At 41.4% G+C, this 25,245-nt stretch overlaps 1 protein-coding gene across 2 annotated transcripts in view; it reads right to left on the bottom strand.

Moving 5' to 3' along the window:
- Positions 1-3,957: 3,957 nt before the first annotated feature.
- LOC121291735 overlaps positions 3,958-25,245 on the bottom strand; it is a 68,251-nt gene continuing 46,963 nt past the window's right edge. For both annotated transcript variants that reach the window (XM_041213241.1, XM_041213242.1), the window contains 7 exons: positions 22,950-23,112; positions 22,222-22,463; positions 20,461-20,592; positions 16,103-16,280; positions 11,874-12,011; positions 11,604-11,750; positions 3,958-4,602 (listed from right to left, as the gene is read on the bottom strand). In XM_041213241.1, the coding sequence (XP_041069175.1) occupies positions 4,313-4,602; positions 11,604-11,750; positions 11,874-12,011; positions 16,103-16,280; positions 20,461-20,592; positions 22,222-22,463; positions 22,950-23,112 (1,290 nt within the window). In that variant the 3' untranslated portion in view covers positions 3,958-4,312. The remainder of the gene's footprint in view (positions 4,603-11,603; positions 11,751-11,873; positions 12,012-16,102; positions 16,281-20,460; positions 20,593-22,221; positions 22,464-22,949; positions 23,113-25,245) is intronic.

Genomic DNA, 25,245 nt, shown 5'->3' with positions numbered 1-25,245 from the left:
TCGGCTAGTTTAGCATAGGTGCCATTGGAGGCAGCCTCCTGTCAGTCCACATCTTTGCCTGCTCTATTGTGCACCTCCATTCCTTTCTCAAACAGTCACCTTTCCTCAAACTCTATCATTCGCCAGTCACTTAAGATTTGGACCCAGTTCAGAACGCTTTTGGGCCACAATCTCTCTCTTTATGCAGCCCTATTGATGCAAAGTCTTGCACATGAGAGGCATCAAAATCCTTGCTAACATATACATTGATAATATTTTTGCTTCTTTTGACTCCCTCTCTTGGAAATACGATCCGCTCCACACACACTTCTTTTACTACTTACAAATCAGAGATTTTGCGTGCAAGAAAAGTCACTCAGATTCCTTTATTGCCCTCTAAATCACCAAGATATTGTATTAGAACTAAATCCTTTTGTTAGGGGGTTTACTTCCAAATTATATTCTCTAATCTTTTCACTACACTGCTCTTCGCTTTCCACCTTAAAAACTCTTCAGGAGCAAGATCTTGATTCAGACTTATCAGAAGATAACTGGAAGTCTATTCTTTCTCACGTACATTATTTATCTGTATGTGCAAGGAATGGGTTGCTATAATTTAAAATCTAATATCATATACATCTATCCAAAGTTAAATTATCTAAGATTTATCCAAATTTTGATCCAACCTGTGATAAATGTCATACTGCTCCAGCCTCACTAATTCATATGTCCTGGTCATGCCCCAAATTGGCTTTGTTTTGGACAACAATTTTTATGTCTCACACTCATATTTTTCGGAGCAGCATTGAACCTTCTCCTAATACAGCACTCTTTGGGATGGATCCCTCTTACAAAAATTCAGACTGACGCACTCATCTTTTCAACATTATTGGCTAGACGTAATATTCTATTAAATTGGAAACAGTCTGTCCGCCCTCTTTTACTAATTGGATACGTGATCTTATGCAAAATCTTAAACTTGAGAAAATAAAGTGCACTATAAGAGGCTCCGCTGATGGATTTTATATAGCTTGACAACCTTTCCTAGATTATTTTGAGGAACTATAGCTCTCTACTTTCATGTAACTGACCCTAATTATGGTGTATATGTTATACCATGTAAAATAATGTCTGTCCTCTGATTGTTGTTGATTTACTCTTTTTTCAGGGGGCTAGGGAAAGCTTTCTTTCATCTTTTTCCCCTTCCCTTTTCTTCTTCTTCCTCCTATTTCTCTTTTCCTTGCCCTTCTCTTCCAAATGTAAGTTTATTAAATTATTGCTGCACTGTAAGCTATTTTCTGTACTGTTACTCATTATGAACGTTGCTAAAACTTAATAAAAAAAAAGAGAATGGTGATTTTTGGCCCAGCCCAGCGAATGCAGGGCTGTCTGTATCTTAAGTGATGAGTCTTTCTTGCAAATTGCAGTAGGGGGAAATGGCCAGATCTATTTCACTGACTGAATTATAAATGACAGTGGGGTAATGGTAAATTCTGCTGAGTGCAGAGGTTGCAGTTTATCACATTAAACAGTTATTATTGTGGAAAGTTGGGGAGATGGTGGCATAATGATAAAATCACTGGACTACTGATTTGGGAACACAGGTTCAAATCCCATTATGGCAGCTGGTGTAATCTGAATTCAATTAATAATGCTAGTATCACAAATAGTGACCATGACAACTATCACTGATTGTTGTAAAAACCCACCTAGTTCACTAAAGCCCTTTAGGGAAGGAAATTTGCGATCCTTACCAGGTCTAGCTTACAGGTGATTCCAGGCTCACAGTAATGTGGTTTACCTTTTCTTAACTGCCCTCTGAAATGGCCTAGCAAGCAACTTAGTTTAAGAGATTTAGGGCTAAGCAACAAATATTGGCTTTGCCAGTGATGCCGACATCCCATGAAAAGAATATTTCTGAGGAATAGACTATTTCCTCCTTTGCAGAATATGTTATTACCTTAAAAAAAGGGCCAAGCACCACAATGCACCTGAATCCTGTCAGTAATGCTGTCCCCATTGCTCTCCTATCAGAAAGCAATAAACCTTTCATCATTAGACTATAGAACTATGCCAAATCAAGGATGGTTGCACTGGGAAAGGGGAAAACTCCAATTCCCAAAGAATATTGGAAGTTTCCTTGGTTGCGCTCATTTTATTTTAGTTATAAAAAAATTGCAAAAATACATCTGATAACAAATTGAATTCACAAGTAATATACAGTAATAATTGGCCTTTAGAGTTGAAAACCATTTCAAGCTGCTTCACAGGAGTGCAGAAATTAATGTTGAATCAAAGGGGAATTTCGGTGGAACGACCAAAAGCTTGGTAGATAAGGGGATTTAATTAGGGAGATTTTTTAGAAGAAGAGGGAGTTGGAGATTGTGGGTCCTTGGCAGCTGAAAGCATGACATGGCAAGGAAAAGGGAGGAGCTTGCAAAAGAGACCAGAGGCAGATGAACTAAGAGTCTGAAGGGTGTTATAGAAATAGGGAGGGGTCAGTTAGCTCCCAGTCCTCTGATTCATTTAAATTTCTCATCCTTGTGTTTCAAACCCTCCCTGGGAATGAAGGGTGAGCAGAATTTGGTACAGGACAGTGCACAGACAACAGAGCTTTAAGAAGTCTGAAGTTTAAATAGGGGGAAGGATGGGAGGTTAGTTAGGAAAGCATCCAAATAGCAGAATCTGGAGGTGACAAAGACAGCGATTAGGGTTTCACTGGCATATGACTAGAGACAGAGACGGAGAGGGTGATGTTACAGAGGTCGAAGTGGTGGTCTTGTGATTAAAATATGCAGGTGGCAGCTTAGTTCCAATGAAATGCTGGAAATAGTCTAAGCCTGCAACAATAGTTGGAGGAGAATGGAATCTGTGACAGGGAGTAGAAGCTTTTGATAAGGTCTGTAGACTATGGCTTTGGTGTTCATAATGTTCAGCTGGAGGCAACTGAAGGTCTTTCAAGACTTGATGTCAGACAGACAGTCTGCCAGAGGCATGGCAGGGATCGAGATGTAGAGGTGAAGCTTGGCTCCATTAGAGTTAATGATGTAAGGGCAGAAAGTAAAACCATTGCTGGAGATACTCTGACTTTGATTGGATAAGAAAGAGTGAAACCAAATGATGCCAGCCCCAACAAGTTGGACAATGGAAGAGAGGTGTTGAAGGATGGTATGGACAACTGTGTCAATGGCTGCAGATAAGCTGAGATGAGGAGGGATAACCTACCATGGTCACAGTAACAGAAAGCCTCAATTGTGATTTTAGTTAATGTCATTTCAGGAGCAGAAACCTGATTGAATTGCAGGACACAATTGGGAGATGACAGAATATTGTTTGATAATGCTCCTGTGAAGCACCTTAAGATGTTTTACTAATTTAAGTTGTCCCAGCTCTGCGCCGGAGCTATGTACTGTAATTTTATTTCCCCACTCTTTTGCTATATTCTCTAATCTTTTATCCAATACTTTATATAATTGTTTTTGATATTTAAATCACCTTCAATGGCATCTTGTAGTAATGGAATTCACATTTTTCTAAACATTGTTGAAAAGGTTTCTCTGAACTGAAATCCACTCATTTCATGCCTTAAGCCTTCCCCCTTTAAACAGAAGTCCTGATGCAAGCAGACTTTCGCTCCATCCATTGAAGATGACAGGATTTTCTTCATTTCTCATGAAAAGATTGTAACAAGCCTGTCAGAGACACCTGAGCTGTGTTTTAAAAAGTTTGAATGTCTGTGGCTTAGAATTGTATAGTTTGATTTAGAATCAGTGAGTACTTGTGTGAAGGAGAAAGCACCCTATATAAAGAAGCAGGAGCTGCCACTATCTGGAACGGAGTGAGAAGTATTGCTGTTGTCATCTGGAGAATGTGAGATGGAACTATATGCTGCTCATTCAGTTTAACATTATGGAATTTGAACTCTGATAGATTGGTTCTACTGAATTTTTGGTAAATGGTTTTAACTACAATAGTGACTACATTCCAAAAATACTTCATTGGCTGTAACATGCTATACACATGCAAGTCTTTCTTTCTAATCAACACAGATGTAGTTCGGGTATCGAGTTACCCAAAGAATATAAATGCAAGTCATTTTCTTAGTTTGTGAGCCCAAGTAAACAGAGATATGAGAAGCTGCTTTGCATTTAGTTACTAAGTTAATAAACAATAAGCAAGTTTGGGTACCTTTACCAAACACTAAAAATGACTTGAGAAAGATGCCAGAGATTCTTGTCTCCAGGGACCTGTCCCCCAGCAACAGGCAGCATCTTTAGAACAGGAGCATTAGAGATGTTAACCGTGGTCTTGGTATGTTCTTAGCTGCACAGCTTTATTCTGCTGCTTCTCTTTTCTCCAGCTCTGACACTAAATGCCTGTGGTACTTCCGAAGAAGGTCATGACAATAATCCATTGTGTTATTCCCTTTCTTGATCACACAAGTCATTAACTCCCTTACTTGATCCTCAATTGTGCTGGGTGCCCGCACTTTGGACACATCGTACTGATTGATGGCACATTTTGTTTTCAAGCCGTTTAAGATTGAGTCAATTTCTGTCAGTCTCTCAATCAGCTCTGCTTCATGTTTCTCAATGAAATGTTGCGACCAAAGTGGTAGAGATACTGTAAACAAAAACAAACCAAATTAAATGCACCCAATTGTTAAACATGCAAATTTCCACAATTTGCTCAGACTAAAATTATTTTAATGTTCCAGTTGTGAACTTGTTTATATTCTATCAGTATTCCAGTCAGATAATCAATCAGGTTTTGAATAGATAAGGAAAACACCATACCCTCAGATCATTAGCTGTAACCATTGCATAAAATGTACAGCACAGAAATAGGCTATTCAGCTCAACAGTTCATACTAATGTTTATGCTCTCCACATGTTTCCTCCCACACCTCCTCACCTAACACTTCTATTTCTTTCTCTCTCATGTACTTACCCACTGTGTCTCCTGGCAACGCAAGATGGCTGCCAATACCCATCGCACATGAGCACTGGTTCACACATGCACAGAACACCAATGATGTCATTCCACTGCCAATTTTGTTACTTGAAGGGTGTATGCATTTGTTTTATTTAACCACAATAATCCAATGATGTTGCGCAGATTGTTAACAATGGGACCCTGAGAGGAGCAGTGCATGGGAATTGTTCACTTAAAGATGCTGCTCTAGACACAGGGGGTTATTCGCATATTCTTCTCTGCAACTGCCACGAAACTCTAATAATTGTTTGATAAGCATCTCTGCTCCTGGCTGCTGCCTACTGTCTCTCACAATGACATAATGCAGTAAAACATCAGAACTGCACATGCACAGTGTTGGCAACAACTGCAGCTGTACTTATCTAGCTTCTCTTAAATGCAACTATGCTATTTCCCTCAACTACACATGGTGGCGAGTTACACATTCTAACCACTCGCTTGGTAAACAAGTTTCTCCTCAATTCCGTACTGGATTAATTAGTGACTATTTTATATTCATGGTCCCTAGTTCTAGACTCTCCAGCAAGTGGAAATATTCCTTCTATTCTATAAAACCCTTTCACAATCTTAAAGAACTTAATCAACCTTTGCTATCCTTGAGAAAAGAGCTCCAGCCTATTCAAACTTTCCTAATGGATACAACCTCTCAGTTATGGTATCAACCTTTTGCTCATTCTTCAGTGCCTCTATATCCATTTATAACATCAGTACTGTGCACAGTACTCCCAACGGTGATCAAACCAAGGTTCTATAGAAGTTTAACATAACTTCTGTTTTCCAATTCGACCTCTCTAGAAATGAACCTCAATGCTTCGTTTGTCTTTTTTTAATGGCCTTACTATCCTGCACTCTACTGAGAGTGATGTGTAACAGTATTCCTAGATCACTTTACTCTTCAACCTTATCTTTTGCAAAATATACTTTATCCATAAAATATCTGAAAGAACATTACAAAACATTCCAAAACGGCCATCACAAAAAATGCAATAATATTCAAGTTTTCCACATAGATCATGTCGCATCCTTGGGCTGTCAAGTGGCAAGTAACATTCATACCACACAAGTGTCAGGCAATGACCATCTCTAACAAGAGAGAATCCAACCATCACTCCTTGATGTTCAATGGCATTACCATCACTGAATCCCCCACTATCAACATCCTGGGGGGTTACCGTTGACCAGAAACTGAACTGGACTAGCCATATAAATACTGTGGCTACAAGAGCAGGTCAGAGGCTAGGAATGGTATGAAGAGTAACTCACCTTCTGACTCCCCAAAGCCTGTCCACCATCTACAAGGCACAAATCAGGAGTGTGATGGAATACTCCTCACTCGTCTGGATGAATGCAGCTCCCACAACATTCAAGAAGCTTGACACCATCCAGGGCAAAGCAACCCACTTGATTGGCACCACATCCACAAACATTCACTCCCTACACTACTGACGCCCAGTAGCAGCAGTGTACCATCTACAAGATGCACTGCAGGGATTCACCAAAGATCCTCAGACAGCACCTTCCAAACCCACGACCATTACCATCTAGAAGGACAAGGGCAGCAGATAGGTGGGAACACCGCCGCCTGGAAGTTCCCCTCCAAGTCATTCACCATCCTGACTTGGGAATATATCGTTGTTCCTTCACCATCGCTGGGTCAAAATCCTGGAACTCCCTTCCTAACAGCACTGTGGGTATACCTACACCACATGGACTGCAGCGGTTCAAGAAGGCACCTCACCACCACCTTCTCAAGGGCAACCTAGGAACGGGCAATAAATGCTAGCCTAGCCAGTGAAGCTCACATCCCATGAAAGGAATATAAAAAAAACAAGAACCAAGGAACATCACAGACATTTCAAAATGGTCATAGAAGACAGTCAGACAGCACATTGGTATTTAGGTTGTGCACATGTGATGCTTCCACACAATTGGTGATACATGTAATATTCACTGCATACATTCAATGTGAGTCATACAGCCCGAGGGTTTTATACAATTCGCAGCCCCTCGGTGCACTTTGGCTGATGGGTCTTCTTAGATAGTGATCTTTCCTCCTCTACCCTATTTAGACTCCTTTTATACCCCAAGGGGTGTATGTGGTCTCCTTGCTCTTCCTACCACTTCACACTTGATATTGAATTCATTTGTCATTTATATGCCCACACTGTTAGTTTATTATTGTCTTTAAGCATGGCATTTGTCTTTGATCTTTCATAACTTCATAATTTTTCTGACAGCACAGTCTTGTGAGGATACAGCCTACTGTTGACTTAACCAAAGTAACATAGACATAGTGAAGGTTGACTGCGTATTCAACCACGCGCACTTCATGATCAAATCCGATCCTATCTTCACCCAGTGTTCACACACAAAGTGCTCCTGAGCAGCAGCAGGAACTGAGCAGCAGCTGACATTTCCCTCGGTAAACCAGGCCAAGACTATTTGTAGTCCTCAGTGCTGTCACAGCTGAGATTCACTAACACAGCACAGCCTGTGGACCAAACCTGGGACATTTCTGCTCTGTATGGACTCAATATTGCACCACTAGGTGGCTCGGTCACCTCCTCTGAGAACTCTATTAGTCCCTTTATTGAACCACAAATCTTTTGAGGGTGCAATTAATACAGGGAGGAATACTGACACCCTCATACCATTCAATTTTGCCAAATCAACTTTCTCACATCATCCAGTACATTGCGCTAATTTTCTCATTATGAGAGAGTAATAAAGAATCTTAGTGTCAATAGTCTTCCCATTAGCCCTGGTGTGTATGCGAACCATTCCCCTTCAGTTTTTGATCTGAACTAATGTGTACTCACTTCTATTTTCTGATATGCCTTAATGTGTACTCGGGACCATTCCCCCTCCAATTGTTCACCCTCGCAATGTCCTGATAATATTATCACAATTCCTCTTCAAATATAAAAACTAAATCGAAACAGAAAGCAAGAACTATACCGTGATGATCAGGCTGTCTAATGACTTCACTGACTCAGAAGCACCCAGGTTCCATCCTTAGCTTCGTCTTATAGATCTCAACCATTTTGTTGTTCTACAAATCGCTTCAGCATCTCCGGACAATGTTCTTCGTTCTCACCAGTGACCCCAGCTTGATGCACACATTGTTGAATTTACAGCACATTTGGTGGTCATTCATGAGGAGGTCTTATAGCGCAGTGGGTAGTGCCCCTGTCTCTCAGCCAGAAGCTCCAGGTCAGAGTCTCACCCCAGGACCTGATGACCAAGTAAGGTGCATTCATAACTCATCCAAACAGGTTGAGTATCAACATGCAAATCTTCTCAACACATGCCAACAGCAGAGAGATTCCTGGTCAGCCATGTGATGGAAAGAATGTCAGAGCCTCCACCGTCACTATCCATACATGTAAAAGTGCATGTTGCCACAGACTCCCCGAATGAACAGTAACACACCACCACCAGGTGGTCATACAGCCCATAAGCCTTAAACTGGAGGTGTGAACTCTAATCCCATTTCCATGTATCTATTTATGTTCTTCCTTTTCAAACTCATACTCAATTGCCTTATGGTATTATCTCTGTCTCTATGGCCAGGTGTAGTTCACCATCCCTTATTCTAATAACCCTTTGTCTGAAAAGCACTTCTTGTAACTTTCCTCTTCGTTCTCCCATTGCCCACACGTTACTGATTCACTGAGCAGTGGAAACAATCTTTCACTACTTATCCTCTGAGATGTTACCTTCACAAAACTTTGAAATCATTTTAATCTCCTGTTAGGTTCTATGCTCCTGTCAATAAAGCCTCAAATAACTACAAACTCTCATTTCTGGTATCATTCTAGTGATTTCCTGTCTCCTTTCATGGTTTTAATGCCTTTATTATAATGGGGCACTTAGAATTGCTGTCAGTACTCTAATTGTGACCACAACAATGTCCTGTACAAATCCACCATTAGGGAAGGGTCTGAGTTCAACTTTGTTGAGGAACTAATGCTACTGCAGAGCATAGCCAGATGGTAGCACCAGTTGATGATGGATCTGAAATATCAACTCACTCAGTACTATAAGAGACTGCCAACCTGGATTACACATCCCAAGTCTCTGGGGTGGTGCTGGAACCCATATAGCTCTAACTCAGACAGAAGATGAGAGATAGGTACCTCTGAGCTATGTCTCAATACTTGGTGCACTTCCAGGGAGGGGAAAGGAAAGTCCTTGGACAGCTTGGGGACAAAACAACTTGCATAATGTTGGCTATCATGGAGTGATACACTACAGTGACTATCACTGAAGGAAGGGCTGAGCCTCACAGTACAGGATTGTGAAATAGTTGGGGTGGTGGGCAGCGAGTACAGATGATACAGACACAAAGGAAATCTACAATGTCACCAAAATTGGCAAAACAACTTTTCACTGAATATATTGCCTGGTCTCCCTTGATAAGGACATGGCAACGTTATCCCAATACCGGGCATGAGCACCTTACATGAAGAAAGGAAAAAATACATTAAGCTAATAATTTTTGCAAAGTAAACAGCTTGGTTTTATGATTATGAGTGGAAGTATTTTTCACATTCTGGGTATGTTTTAACATGGAAACAAAGGCAATTCTTTCCAATACACTGTACTCGTCCACATACATTGAGTACAGTAAATATCTTCTGCTACCAACTTTATATTTTAGTACAATTTTTCTGTATTTAAAGTAAATCTTTATCATCTCTTATTCAATTCCTAAAAAGAGCTGCTGTTACTTTGGGATCTCTAGTTAGAAAATGTTAATTAAGCTAATTGATTTGCTAACAAATTGACTACTTAATAGCTTGCGTAATTCCCCTAATTCCCCTTTTATACCCTGTGCTGTATATAATTTTTGCCTGTTATCCTGAAAAGTGTTCTGCCAGTTGTTGTAATGGATACATCAAGTCTGATCTAACTGGTGGCCCCTGGAGTGACACTGGATATAATCTTCAGCTTAGTATGTTCGCCAGTTAGAGGAGAGTAATGAGGAAGGTGAACACCTACTGCTTGCTGCTATGCCAGTGGCACAACAGATGTGGATAAAATAACTTCTATCTTGCAGAAAATAAACACTGATTCACAGTGCATGCTTTACATTCCATTAATGGTATTGCATAATAGGTTAAATTTAAAATGAAGAAATTTGCCTAGAGCTCCCGTAGTTGGTTCAGTTAGTAAACACAGTTGCTGGCAGTCAGAGACGCTATGAGGATCCAGGTTTAATTTCTTGTCTGCTGAGTGAACTTTTTTTTATCCTTTCACGGGACGTGGGCATCGCTGGCTAGCCAGCATCTGTTGCCCATCCCTAATTGTCCTTGAGAAGGCTTTTGAACTATTGCAGTCCACCTGGTGTTGGTACACCCACAGTGCTGTTAAGGAAGGGAGTTCCAGGATTTTGATCCAGCAACTGTGAAAAAACAGTAATATAGTTCTAAGTCAACATGGTGTGTCACTTGAAGGGGAACTTGTGAGGGGTGGCATTTCCATGCATCTGCTGCCCTTATCCTTCAAGGTGATAGAGGTCAGGGGTTTGGAAGGTGCTGTTGAAGGAGCCTAAGCTCCTAAGTTGGTTGCTGCAGCACATCTTGTACAGGGTATATGGTACACACGTCACTGTGCATTGGTGGTAGAGACAGTCACTATGTAAGGCGATGGATGAGGTGCTAATCAAGTGGGCTGCTTTGCCCTGGATGGTGTCGAGCTTCTTGAGCATCGTTGGAGCTGCATTCATCCAGGAAGTGGAGAGTATTCCATCACATCCCTGACTTGTGCATTGTAGACTGCAGGCAGGCTTTGGAGGGTTGGGAGGTGAGTTAATTATCACAGAACTCCAGGCCCCTGACCTTCTCTTGTAGCCATATTATTTATAATGCTGGTTCAGTTAAGTTTCTGATCAATGGTAAACCCCAGGGTGTTTGCTGATGCTTGCTGGGAAAAATCATGGCTCTCCCTCACTAATAACACTGAGTGTACCAATGCCACAAGGACTGCAGCAGTTCAAGAAGGTGGTTTCTCAACACCTGCTCAAGGGCAATTAGGGATGGACGTTAAATGCTGACCCTGCCAGTAATACCCAAATCCCATGAACAAATAAAAAAAAAATACAGGTACCACAATTGAACTGGAGTTCTCCTGTGCCAGTGCTCCCACTGCTCATCACTATCCAATGTTCCTTGTTGGAAGGGCACCTTTCCCAAGGATCCACAGCATTTGAGCTTGGCTACCCTTCACTGTTTCTGGTGTAACAGTCTGCCAACACTAACTTGTCCAGCCTCACACAAAAGCAAAGACCACAAGACAAAAATCTGGGAGTGAAAACTATCTCAGCAAGAAGTTATTGCCTCTGGGAGGAGGGGAAAAACTGGTGGAAAGCAAAATGTTACCTGAATCTGCCAATCGAAGCAAATATTTTGGTTTATTCCAGTTTGGGATACCTATATGATGTATGGAGTTGGGAGAAGAGAAGGAAGTTAACTTAACAGTAGACCATGATAAACTTTCCAGGGGCACAAAATTCCACTTCTGCCTGCTTGGGACTAACTGCATGAGCAAAACCCATTTATTTATTATCCAATAAAAGTCCACAAAGTTACATATACTTTTCTTAAACAACTTGTCTGAACCAATACCATTAGCTTCCTGAGTGAAACTTCCTTCTTTCAGAAGAATGTTTTGTGAAGTCAAGCCTCCAGTATAGTTAGCTTCTAGAGTGATACTTCCTTCTTCCTGGAGGATGCTTTGTAAACTCAAGTCTCCATCAATTAAAAGTGGTGAATCTGCAAAAATAAAAGGTGTCTGTATGATGAACAGCTGAAATTTACAACTGATGATAATGGCCATTAATAGGAAGTTTATCCTCAGGGTAGTTTAGATAACAGATGGTAGGGTTTTTCACTCACCATGTTGTTTGTGTGTGAGGATAAAGTTTCCATTAGGAAACATCTTTTCCACAGCTTCACGAAGCTCTCTGTAGGTGAACTCATTGTGAATTCTTGTGACACAGCGTTTCATTGCATTCACTCTTATGTACAAGTAATCTGTTGCCAAACAGCACAATTTACAGGAGATAAATGTTCAAAAGTGAGACAAGTTGAAAAGCTGTAAAAATGTATGGAAGCCTAGACTTTATAAATAGGACACAGAAGCAGTGGTAATGCTTTAATTGTATAAATCAATAGTTAAACTGCAGTTGGAATGCTGTGGCCAGTTGGATTGTTTTGGACATCTTACATCTGACATCAAAGCCAGAGAGAGAGCAGAAGAGATTCACTAAAGTGATTCCAAGGATAAGAGGCTGTGAGCTATGAGAACTAGGGTCAGAATTTAATCCAGCCCATGGAAACCACGGCACCAGGCCCACTTAATTGTGGGAGAGGCCCCGCATAGGTCTCCAAGTGGTGGTGAAACTTTCCCCAATTAAGTTGGAGGGCGGACCAGTGGGATGTCAATTAGGCTCGTGGCTTGGCCTAAATAGCCAAGTGGTTATGGTACTGGGTTTATAACCCCAAGATCAAGAGTTCAAATCTCACAATGGCAAACTATGAAACAATAACTTCATCTGAAACAGATGGAAACAGGTTTGTACTCGAAAGAGTTACGGCAAGTGTGTCAATTAGGCTCATTAATGAGCCAACTGATGCTCATTATCTGAGCCCACCACAATTCGGGGGGGCAGGGGGGCATCCCTTGTTATCAGGCACTCTATGCCCAATCAAGGGACTGGCATCAGGACAAGAAGTAAATCAACAATACCTGCATACTAACTTTTTGTGACATGCACAAGAACACCAAGATCCCCCTGCACCTCGGAAACTGAAACCTGAAAAGTAACCTGCAGCTGAAAGCATCCATTAGAACCAAGCTCACCACCACATTGAATTAGGAATCCAATGCTCAGCACCTCACCAGAAATAAATCTTCTACTGGACCCCATGAAAGTCAGCCTTTAAAAGGTAGATTTTTCTGGCAATACATATCAGGATTACATCCTAGGTGTTTCAGAACTCGTGTCACTAGAATGACTAAGCCATCTCGACATAACTAAAGAGATCCGCCTGCAATGACACGAAAATCAAATCGCCTCTCCCTTACCCAAGAGAAAAATCTCCTAAAGTTTCTCACTCCGCAGTGAGGCCCATGAGCAAACCCTCCTTTGATGGAAAAATATTGACATACTCTTCCCTGTCAACTTCACCCCTTTCCCTTTGCCTCTTCACCCTTGCTGTCACTGCCTCCACTCCGACTATTTCCCAGCCCTCTCCTCCACCCTTCCTCCCTCCATCTCCCCCCCACCCCCACCCCCCCAAGTCATACAAGCATATGAAATAGGAACAGAAGTAGGCCATTCAGCCCTTCGAGCCTGATCTGTCATTCAATAAGATCATGGCTGATCTGTTTGTATTTTGAGTTTGAAACAAGCCCAATCTGTCCAACCTTTCCTCAGAAGATAGCCTGCTCTTTCCAGGTATTAAGCTAGTAAACCTCCTCTGAACTGCCTCCAATGCAGTTACATCCCTCCTTAAATAAGGAGACCAAAACTGCACACAGTATTTGAGATGCAGTCTCACCAATGCCTTGAATTACTGAAGCATAACATCCTTAATTTTATGTTTAATTCCTCTTGTAATAAAGGATAGCATTCCATTAGCCTTCTTGATTACTTGCTGTACCTGCATACTAACTTTTTGTGACCCATGCATGAAAACACCTAGTTCCCTCTGCACCTTGGAATTCTGCAGTTGTTCCCCATTTAAGTAATACTCTGCTTTTTTATTCTTCCTACCAAAGTGAACAGCTTCACATTTTCCCACACCATGCTCCATCTGCCAGATTTTTGCCCACTCACTCAACTTATCTATAACTTATGTCTGTTTCACTACATACTTTCCTATCTACCTTTGTGTTGTCTGCAAATTTAGCTACCATGCCTTTGCTCCCCTCATCCAAGTCATTGATGTAAATTGTAAAAAGTTGGGACCCCTGTAGGTCTCCATTTGTCACATTCTGCCATTCAAACAAAGATCCATTTATGCATACTGTGTTCTGCCAGTCAGTCAATCTTCTATCCAGGCTAATATGTTACCCCCTACAACATGAGCTTTAATTTTCTGCAATAATCTTTGCTGTGGCACTTTATTAAATGTTTTCTGGAAATCCAAGTATGGCATGCCTACAAGCTCCCCTCTATCCATCGCACATGTTACTCCTTCAAATAACTCTAATAAATTGGTTAAACATGATTTCCGTTTTCTAAAACCATGATGACTCTTTGTGATTACCTTGAACTTTTCTAAGAGCCCAGCTATAGCATCTTTAATGATCAACACCTTCCCCACGACAGACGTCAAGCTAACTAGCCTACAGTTTTTTGGCCTCCCTCCCTTTTGAATGGAGTGGCTATATTTGCTACTTTCCAGTCCAATAGAGCCTTTCCAGAACGTAGGGAATTTTGGAAAATTAACACCAAAACATCTACTACCTCGTTAGCCACCTCTTTTAAGACCATAGGATGAAGTCCATCTGGACCCAGAGACTTGTCAGCCAGCAGCTCCATCAGCTTGCTTTGTACTGCTTCCCTAGTTATTGTAATTTCACCAAGTTCCTCTCTCCCCTCAACCTCCTGATTTAGAACTATTACTGGAATGGTTTTTGTCTCCTCTATAGTGAAGAAACAAAACATTTGTTCATTTCATCCGCCATTTCCTTATTATCTACTATTAAGAAGGATGAAATCAGCAAGAGTAGAGTTTGTGATAGGGACTAAAGACAATGGTTTTGCTTTTTCCAATGTTTAACTGGAGAAAATTGCAGCTCATCCAGTACTGGTTACAGCAGCAGTGTGTTGGCTTTGTTCTTTGATTTACTTCACAGCCTGCTTCCTTTTCTGTGAAATAAATGGTTTGTTCCTTTACACAGACTAAAATCAAGGAACAAAACCAATTTACTCCATTAATCAAAATATGCAGTTTGATCTTTAAATTAATGGCTTTTATTGTTTCCATTGTGTTATTATCTCCATAATTTGCCAAGGATCCATTCATGAACCACCTTCTCTTCCTCAATTACACACTGCTGCTTGGCAACATAGTCTACCGACATATGGTAAGCTTCTACATGTATGTTGATGACATCCAGCTCTACTCTTCCACCACTTCACTTGACTCTTCCAACTCCTCTGTGTTGTCAGACTGCTTGCTCAACAACTAGTACTGGATGAGCTATAATTTCCTCCAGTTAAACATTGGAAAGAGCAAAGCCATTGTCTTTGGTCCCCATCACAAACTCTACCCTTGCTGATTCAATCCCTCGCCCCAGCTCTCTGGTCTGGGTCAGGTTGAACATGACGGTCATCCTATTTCACCCTGAACTAATCTTATGGCTTCATATTCTCTTCAGCACCAAGATATCATACTTACAGCTCTGTAACATCACCCAACAATTTCCTGCCTTCAATTATCTTCCACTGAAGACCTCATCCATGCCTTTGTCAACTTCATGCTTTAATATTCACCTGCACACTCCAATATGGCCACCTTCCCATCCTCAACCTTCTATAAACTTTTGCTCATCCGAAGTTCTGTGTCTGATATCATATCCCCCAACCCTCCAAACCTCCAGCCTCTTATGCACCCTGCTTCACCCACCATTGGTGGAAATACCTTTAGCTGTTTAGCAAGTTCCCTCCCTAAATCCCTGCACAATTCTTTCTCTTTCTTTTAGACCTTTGTTAGTATCCAACTTTTCGGTCAAACTTTTGATCACCCAATGCAAATTAACCTCTGCCACCCAATGACTCTGTGAAGACTTTGGCATGATTTTCGACATTATAGGCAATATATAAGTTGTTATCATTGTTAAATAAATATATTAGTCATTTAATCAGCAATTATCTGATCTGCAAGGCAATATTTACCATTTGAAGAGTTTGGTGTGAGATTACATTAATCATGATTGTTGTAAGAGGACTAACTGTTAGCTCCTTGGATAGGCACCTCTGCAAACAGCGAGTACAGAAAAGGTATAGAAACTGGGTCTTACTGGCACTGGGACAAGACAGTTTATAAAAACAGAAATCCGCAACATACTTTGCATGAACTAACTTTACATTGAAAAGAAACACAATGCATACCTCCATTTTCAGCATTTAACATTCCCTTCCAAAGTCTCTCCTGTATCTTAATGTTTTTCTCATCTTCCACCAACTCCAGCACAAGAGGCCATGTTTCCCACTTCCCCATGTTGAATTTTATCTCATAGCATGTCAGTATTTCTTCAGCATTGTCTACAAATTGGAATTGTTCAGCTTCCTAATTGCAAAGAAATTATTAAATGATAAGAAAAGTCTTCACACAGAAATATTCAACCATGGTGAAGACAAACCAAGACCACAAGTGGCCAAGTCTTCTTTTGGATTGAGCTTCTATCAGGAGAGATGATGAAAAAACAACATCCAATTAATGAAGCCTTCAAACTCATCCTTGTAAATTCTTGACAGTACAGTGAGGAACCTGTCCTGAATGCTGGAAGATGAAGGTACATGAGGACAGTGATAGACTTTTCCTAATAGGCAGGCCAATCTGGGTGTCAATACATATCTACACATCACGTGTCCAGGTTTGTGCTGAAATCACTTGGTTATGCTTTGGGAGGTGTGAAGAAAGCAAGAATTTCAATTGTATTTTGCTCAGAAATGTTTGCCCTACTTAGGTTTGGGTTTCCATGAGATACAATCAAAAGTTGTGAATCTGAGAAGGTCTTGGTAGTGCTGAACACGATATGAACTGGTTAGCAACAAAGCTTTGTGGTGTGCAAACATTGGCTTTCTACCTAATGAATACAAGCATCAAAAATTCTTTACTTCCCAGGTTCTTTAAAGTACATTACCTTCTTCTCTGTTCCCAGGTGCTGGAATTGGTGTGTGATGTTGTCCTTGGATGGTGCGCCTGTCTGGGGACTGTACCCTGATGAGCGCACAGAGAAAATGCTTCTTGCCCTCATGGAACTCTACTTCCATTTCCCCAGGTATTGAAATGGATTGGGTGCTGACAAGAGTTTGTCACTTGTAAACAGACTCCTTTTTCATGCAGCCGCTTTGGTACTCCTTTTATTTTGCTTTGATGTCACTTCTAATCCTCCCTCAAACCTCAGTCTAGTCAACGAAAACAAAAAATGCTGGAAAAACTCAGCAGGTCTGATAGCATCTGTGGAGAGAGAGACAGAGATAACGTTTCGAGTTCGTATGACTCTTCTTCAGATCTAAAGGGAGGTAGAGATGTGGTGAAATACATGGATAGGTGGAGGCAAAGGTGAGATGGCAAAAGATGTCAAAAACAAAAGTTCAAAGAGTTGTTAATGGTGGTTGTACTGGCTAAAGGAGGTGCTAATGGTGACATTAAGAAAGCAGAATGTGATAATGGCCGGACCAGGATAAGCACTCTGGAAAGTGACAGATGGCCCTAGTGGGGGTGAGGGTGGGGGAAGAAAGATCGAAAATAGGTTAAAAGCTGGGGATAAAACAATGAATGAAATTGTAAATAAGTTTGAAAAATAGTAATAATGAAAATAAGTGGAAAAAAATTAATGAAAATTTAAAAAATAAATAAATAACAAAGATGAATATGGAAAAAAGGGGGATGGAAAGCTGGGTAGGGATGGAGGAGAGAGTTCATGGTCTGAAGTTGTTGAACCCAATGCTAAGTCTGGAAGGCTGAAGAGTGCCTAATCGGAAAATGAGGTGTTGTTTCTCCAGTTTGCGTTGAACTTCACTGGTACATTGCAGCAGGCCAATGACGGATATGTGGGCATGAGAGCAGGATGGCAAACGCCAGGAAGGTCTGGGTCATGCTTGCGGACAGACCAAAGGTGTTCCAAATTCGTTGCACCACAGTTGTTTCTGCTGCACAGGGGAGGAGTAAAAAGTGTAGGAATGCAATATAGGGGATTCAATTGTAAGGGAATAGATAGGCGTTTCTGTGGCCGCAAACGAGGCTGCAGGATGGTACGATGCCTCCCTGGTGCTAGGGTCAAGGATGTCTCAGAGCGGCTACAGGACATTCTGAAGGGGGAAGGTGAACAGCCAGTGGTCGTGGTACACATTGGTACAAACGACATAGGTTAAAAAAAAGCAGAATATAGGGAGTTGGGAAATAAGTTGAAAAATAGGAACTCAAAGGTAGTGATCTCAGGATTACTACCAGTGCCACATGCTAGTCAGAGTAGGCATAGTAGGATATATTGGATGAATATATGGCTGAAGAGATGGTGCGAAGGGGAAGGTTTCAGATTCCTGGGACATTGGGACCGGTTCTGGGGGAGGTGGGACCAATACAAACTGGACGGGTTACACTTGGGCAGGACCAGGACTGATGTCCTAGGGGGAATATTTGCTAGAGTGGTTGGGGAGGGCTTAAACTAAAATGGCAGGGGGATGGGAACCTATGCAAGGTGTCAGAGGAAGGGGAATCGAGGACAAGAACAAAAGACAGAAAGGGGAAAAAGAAAAGTGATAGGCAGAGAAATCAAGGGCAAGAACCAAACAGGGCCTCAGTGAAAAATAGTGGGAACGGGACAAGTAATGTTAAAAAGACAAGCCTTAAGGCTTTGTGCCTTAACGCGAGGAGCATTCACAATAAAGTGGATGAATTAATCGCACAAATAGATGTAAAAAAGTGTGATATACTCAGAATTATGGAGACATGGTTGCAAGGTGACGAGGGATGGGAACTGAACATTCAGTTTTTAGGAAGGACAGACAAAACGGAAAAGGCGATGGAGTTGCATTGCTGGTTAAAGAGGAAATGAAAGAGGCCATTTTCGGGTTGGCAGCTGTAACTAGTGGGGTGCTACTAGGAATAGTATTTCGGCCCCAGCTATGTACAGTCTATATCAACGACTTAGATGAAGGGACTGAACGAAATGTATCCATGTTTGATGACCATACAAAATTAAAGCAACTGCAAGGAGGAGGCAAAGAGGCTACAAAAGGCAGTCTGCAAAAGAACACAGCAAGAAACAGCAGCTGGAGAAAAAGGCAATAAGTTTAAAGACCTGGACACTAATATCTGAAAACATTTCCCAACCGTTCCTTTTCAAAAGTCCACCAGTACAGCGTCTTGAACTCCTGGTAAGAAAACTACAAATGACTCACTTCGTGACCTGCTGAACATCCATCTCTTCAAGGAAATCCTGCAATAATCCTAAGATATGACTCCAGCTATTGAAATCACTTAAACTACCCTTTCAGACTGAAAACACCTTCTTCAATGGGCCTGCAACAACTGCTTTCCCTACAATGAGCCAAACATGTGAATGAACCATTCTTTTGTTTACAACTTGTGCGCTATCCTCTTGAAGAGAGGGAGGGAGAGGGAGAGAGAGAGAGACACACAGAGTGTGTGTGTGTGTGTGTGTGTGTGTGTGTGTATATGTGTGTGTGTGTGTGTCTGTGTGTGAGATAGAGTGAAAGAGAGAGAAAGTATGTGAGTGAGTGACATTTTGGGGTGAATGCATGAATAACTAATCCTCTTTATTTAAAAGCACAAAAGTTTATTGCTGATTATTTAAAAATTGACTGCATACTCAAGGTTGAGAAACACACATGCTTTCTTCTCCACAAAAACCACAGACAATAAGAAAAAGGGAACAAGGGTTTCAGTGTTCTTCCATCCCTGCCTGGAACAGGAAGAAACAAAATTTATGCAGTGAATTATGATGATCTGGAATGTGTTGCCTGAAAGGGTGGTAAGGGTAGATTTAATAATAACTTTTTAAAGGGAATTAGGTAACTACTTGAGAGGAAAGATTTACTGGCACGTAGGGAAAGAGCAGGGGACAGGAACGAATTGGGCAGCTCTTTAAAAAAGCAGGCACAGGCACAACAGACCAAATGGCCTCCTTCTGTGCTATAGCATTCTATGATTCGATGTGTTCCAAAATGCAAACTACTGTTAATTTAACAGCTTGCGTGTGCCAAGAGGAATCTTTCATCCAGATGTGTTTTATGAACCTAAATGACTGCATTACAGGGAAAGCAAGCAGCGATATGATTACAACATTCAAAAAGAATGAGAGTCAGGGATAGGGCTAAAATGCCTTCAAAGGGATCAAAGGACATTGCAGCCTTGATTCTATGATCGTTCCCCAAGGCAATGTATTCAATAAGGGCTGTAGAATTACCTCCTGGAATTAAAGAGCAGTACCATTAGTGGGTAATTCTAAAAATTGGGATCACCATTAGATATCAGATGTTTTGAAATCAGTTTGGGATCCATAGTCTGGGGTCAGGTTTCATTGCATTAGGTAAATGTTTATACAAATCCTTCAATGCCTTTGGATATAATTTGCTACCCATCATTACCTTCTAGAATCAGATTTTACTGTATTTTTCACTCCACATCAGGGTGGAAAATAATGTTCACTATTCAAATTGAGGCAGCGATGTTCTACATGAATCTGTCAGTGCCCCAGATAGCCAAAATGTTTCAGTACCTCTGGAGAGATGGAAAGTGAGGTTCCAACAGCCTTCACTTCGTTGATCTGTAATTTGTACCAGGAAGTTCGATGAACACCAACCTGCTTTTTAAGCATTCGTTTGTGGTCCTTCAGTATTTTGTCCAATTCCTAATGAGAAAAGTACAACATTTAAATAAAATACACACACACACGCAAACATCCATCAGACATATGCCAGTTGGAGCAGGTAACATACAGATTTCACCTGGAATTTGGGGGTGCGGGAGGAGGTACTAGGCAACTGAGTGACCTTCTCTGGTGGTCTGCACTTTAACCACATTCTAAGGTCAGAATGGGACAACACACTAACAGCCCCTTCCCACCATCCAGCTTCACTTGCCCTTCCCATCATTCAGGGTCATAGAGTCAGTCAATACAACACAGATGGAGGCCTTTCGGCTGAACAAGTCTATGCAGCTCTCTACATAGAGAGCAATCCAGTTAATCCCATTCCCTGCTCTATCCCTGTAGTCAGGAAATATTCAGGGATATATAGTACCCAGTCCTGCTCCGTTTTAATCCAAGTCTCCATTAACATCATATCATCATATTCCCATGTGGCTATTTGCACTTGCAGCTCAGCAATGTTATTTACAGAGCTCTGCGTATATACATATCTGCATTGTAATCCGGAATTAGATCTTACTGTATTTCCCCTTAGTCTTAGTTGGTAGTACAGAACATGAGTATTGCTGAAAAAAGAGACATGTCTAAGCTTTTCATCTTGCACTCATCAGGACACTCACAAGAATACCAATATATGGGGAAAACAACAATTTATACTGTATGTGATGAGAGTGCTGATTGGCTGGCAAGTGGTGGTGTCATGGAGAATGCACCACTGATGGTGACTGACAGTTAACTGCCAAGTATTGTTTGAAATTTAAACCAGGCAGCTTTACCCCGATTAGTCAAGACATTGCCCTAAGGAATGAGTCAAATAATGGTTGTCATTTACTTTGTTTAGCTGAAACAGGTGAAATGTAGGTACATGTTTTTTTCTGTCTGCAAACTTCAGGCCTTGTGTATTAATATATGTGGCTTCCAGTACATGCAAATACGCCACATTGCGAGTCCGACTGACAATCTTAAATTGATTGTCAGTGTAATTCTTAGCACACTGAGGATTATTCAGCCAATGTTGTACAATTGCGGAATCACATCTAATGTTGGACACTGTGTTTTGAGTTTTGCAAGCACGGGCTGGTTGGGTACGGTCTGTGCCCTGCCTGTTGTGAACAGCGGCTGGGACATGCTGTTTGATATGATCCACCAGTCTTTGGGATGTATGGTCTACGTACCTTGCATCACACCGGCACTGAAAGTCATATGCCACATTACTGGTTTGTGCGATAGGTAGAATGTCCTTTTGGCTTGATGGCATCTCTTTTTTCAGCAATACCTTAATATTTCTTACTCTAATGCTATTGGTCTCTCATTGTGCATCTCGTTTATACTTCCTAAACTACATCCTCATTCCAATCCCCCTGACAAATGGGTCATTAGGTCCTTCCCACCATCCAGGACCACTGGACAGTCACAAGACAGTTGACAGTCTGTCAACAAATATACACATTTTCAAATGTTAGTTTAAATTTCTTTTCATCAAGAAATTTAGATGAAAGGTGAGGGACAATTTGAAAACTGTGTGGGCAATTCAATTATGGCACAATATAATGTTTGTTAAAAACACCTGGTAGAACAGTTCCAAGTGAAAGGATGGCAGCATACAAGTACCTGTAGCAATGATCGACGCCTGGGAACCAATATCACCTTGAGTGTTAGTCTGAAATCAACATAGGAACGGCCTACTGGCTTGTAGAGTAGAAAATAGGCTTTATGAGATGTCACATTTCGAAGCAGCTTCTCCAGAGTCACAAAGGGTGAGCAGGAATTCACTAACACTACAGCATGAGTTTCAGTTGCAGCAAGTGGCACAAGAAGTTCCAGATTTTCATCCTTAATATGTCCGACTCTAACTGTTACAAAATAAAACCTGAAAACGTAAATATTTGCATGCCCTTTTAATATATACCGCCAATATTACACTAAGTATTTTGGGTCCTATATTGAAAAAAGTCTTAATCTAAACACCATGAGCTCGTGGCACAAAATTACCCTAATTACACATTAAATGTAAGTAAATTGTTGGTCTCATTCAGAAATGCCACAGGATGGTTCCTACAGAAAATGACAAATATCAATCAGGCCGCCATGCACTTTTGAAGTTGGCGTTGAGTGATATTGTTGAATCAGAGAATGGGAGCTTTCCTCTGATCCCAAATACCCAGCACCCCCAACCAATATAGGGCCTTGAGAATCACAGAAAATTTTACAGGATAGGATGCCATTTGGCTGTTAAACGTTTATCTACTTTTTTTACTACCTTAAAGAGTTTGGAAAAATGCAGTTAAAGACCATGTGTTTTATTTATATTGATAGATATAGTTATAACAACATTATACCTGGGGAGAGCTCTAGCAAGTGCCGGTACATCCGTGGCCAGGTTCTGACAATGCTGCTGCTTCTTTTGACCCATCTGAATATCATGGCTTCATGTGTAGTGTCAGTAAACATCAGATCTTCAAAAGAATCGTATTCCTCCCTTGTCAGAAACTTGTACAACATCTCGAATTATTAAGGAAAAATTGTACAGATCAGTGAAGGGAATTGTTTTTCTAATATTATAGAATTTCATGCCAAAGAAGTGGCTGAGACTAAATTAAATGGCAATAAAGGTTGTCTACCTCCAGGTGGTAGAAGTAATTTTCAAGTGGTAGAGATACCTCAATCCACAGAAGTAGCCCAAATTAGACTATGAAGAAAGCCAGCCCGAGTCCCACATTGAGATAAATATTTGAAGCAGAGAAAAATATAGGACTGTGGCAAGAGAGTAGGGAAGCAAAATGTGTTTTTGATTGCTTAAGTATAGATTCAGACTTGACACTATAGGCCAAATGGTTTCCATCTGTGTCATACCGTCTACGTTTCAAGGCCTCAGCTGAGTAGGTTCTTCAGGAAAATGCATGTTTGCAGCATTAAGAGGACAGAACTGTGCTTTCTCTGGTGCCTTCTGTGGTTGAACAGCCACTCATTGATTGGACCCACAGGAGGAATTGATGAGGTTTGGAAGTGTGTTGATGTCTGTAGAATTGTTTCCCTGGAAATTGCAGAGTTCCTGGTTCAGTCTACAGCTGGTAATTCTTGTGAAGTGACTGTCAATTGAGGAACATTATTTATGTCAGCCAGCCAGAGGCAATGGGCTAGTTAGTGGCTCATTGCCAGTGTTTTTCCACACCTGAGGTTTTACATTGAGAATTAATACATTTTTGTTGTGCATATTTCAAAAATAACAAGGGTTGTAATTACTGTAAATAGCCTTTTTAGTGAATATTGTTCATTTTCCTATTCTAACCTGTTTGTCTGTTTTATAGCCTGAATAAATTATTATTAACAAATAGCGCGCCTTCTGGATTTCTATTCTAGTTAACCCTTTCAGGTATAGAAATTGTTAAAACAGCCTTGAGGATGCAACTAGGTTCAATTCTCAATTAAAAAAAAAATTGAGATCTTTTGACTTTTGATATTAAAGACAACATAAACTTTGGAGCAAATCTGTTGTTCTTGCACTGTCTGATCAGAACAGCAGTCATTAATAGGCACACAGCCTGGGGTCAATTCTGTACCCTGATTTCTTGTCAAGCGAGGCTCCAGGTAGGAAGCACACAATTATTAAACAAACCAGAGCTCTGTTACAACCATAATCTTTCCCATGAATTTATTTTGACAATCTAAAATCTGACCACTTCTAGCAAGAGAGAATCTAATCAAAGATAAAAGCAAAAAACTGCGGATGCTGGAAATCCAAATTGAGACAGAGAGGTCAAGGAAGGGAAGGGAAGTGTCAGAGATGGACCATGTGAAAATGATGGAGGGGCATCTCAATTTCCGGTGATAGACTGTCCACCAATATCCATTACAAGCCTACCGACTCCCACAGCTACCTCGACTACAGCTCCTCACACCCCGCTTCCTGTTAGGACTCCATCCCATTCTCTCAGTTGCTTCGCCTCCGTCGCATCTGTTCTGATGATGCCACTTTCAAAAACAGTTCCTCTGAAATGTCCTCCTTCTTCCTTAACCGAGGTTTTCCACACACTGTGGTTAACAGGGCCCTCAACTGTGTCCAGCCCATCTCCCACGCATCCGCCCTCACACCTTCCTCTCCCTCCCAGAAACATGATAGGGTCCCCCTTGTCTTCACTTATCACCCCACCAGCCTCCGCATTCAAAGGATCATTCTCTGCCATTCCCGCCAACTCCAGCATGATGCCACCACCAAACACATCTTCTCTTCACCCACCCCGGCGGCATTCCGCAGGGATCATTCCCTCCGGGACACCCTGGTCCACTCCTCCATCACCCCCTACAACTCAATCCCCTCCCACGGCACCTTCCCATGCAACCGCAGAAGGTGCAACACCTGCCCTTTTACTTCCCCTCTCCTCACAGTCCAAGGGCCCAAACACTCCTTTCCAGTGAAGCAGCATTTCACTTGCACTTCCCTCAACTTAGTCTACTGCATTCGTTGCTCCCAATGCGGTTTCCTCTACATTGGAGAGACCAAACGAAGACTGGGTGACCGCTTTACAGAATGCCTTTGGTCTGTCCGCAAGCATTACCCAGACCTGTCACTTGCCATTTCAACACTCCACCCTGCTCTCATGCCCACATGTCCATCCTTGGCCTGCTGCATTGTTC

The sequence above is a fragment of the Carcharodon carcharias genome, chromosome 19 (genome assembly GCF_017639515.1).
Source record: "Carcharodon carcharias isolate sCarCar2 chromosome 19, sCarCar2.pri, whole genome shotgun sequence".
Taxonomy (NCBI): domain Eukaryota; kingdom Metazoa; phylum Chordata; class Chondrichthyes; order Lamniformes; family Lamnidae; genus Carcharodon; species Carcharodon carcharias.
This window is presented reverse-complemented; position numbering and strand designations above follow the sequence as displayed.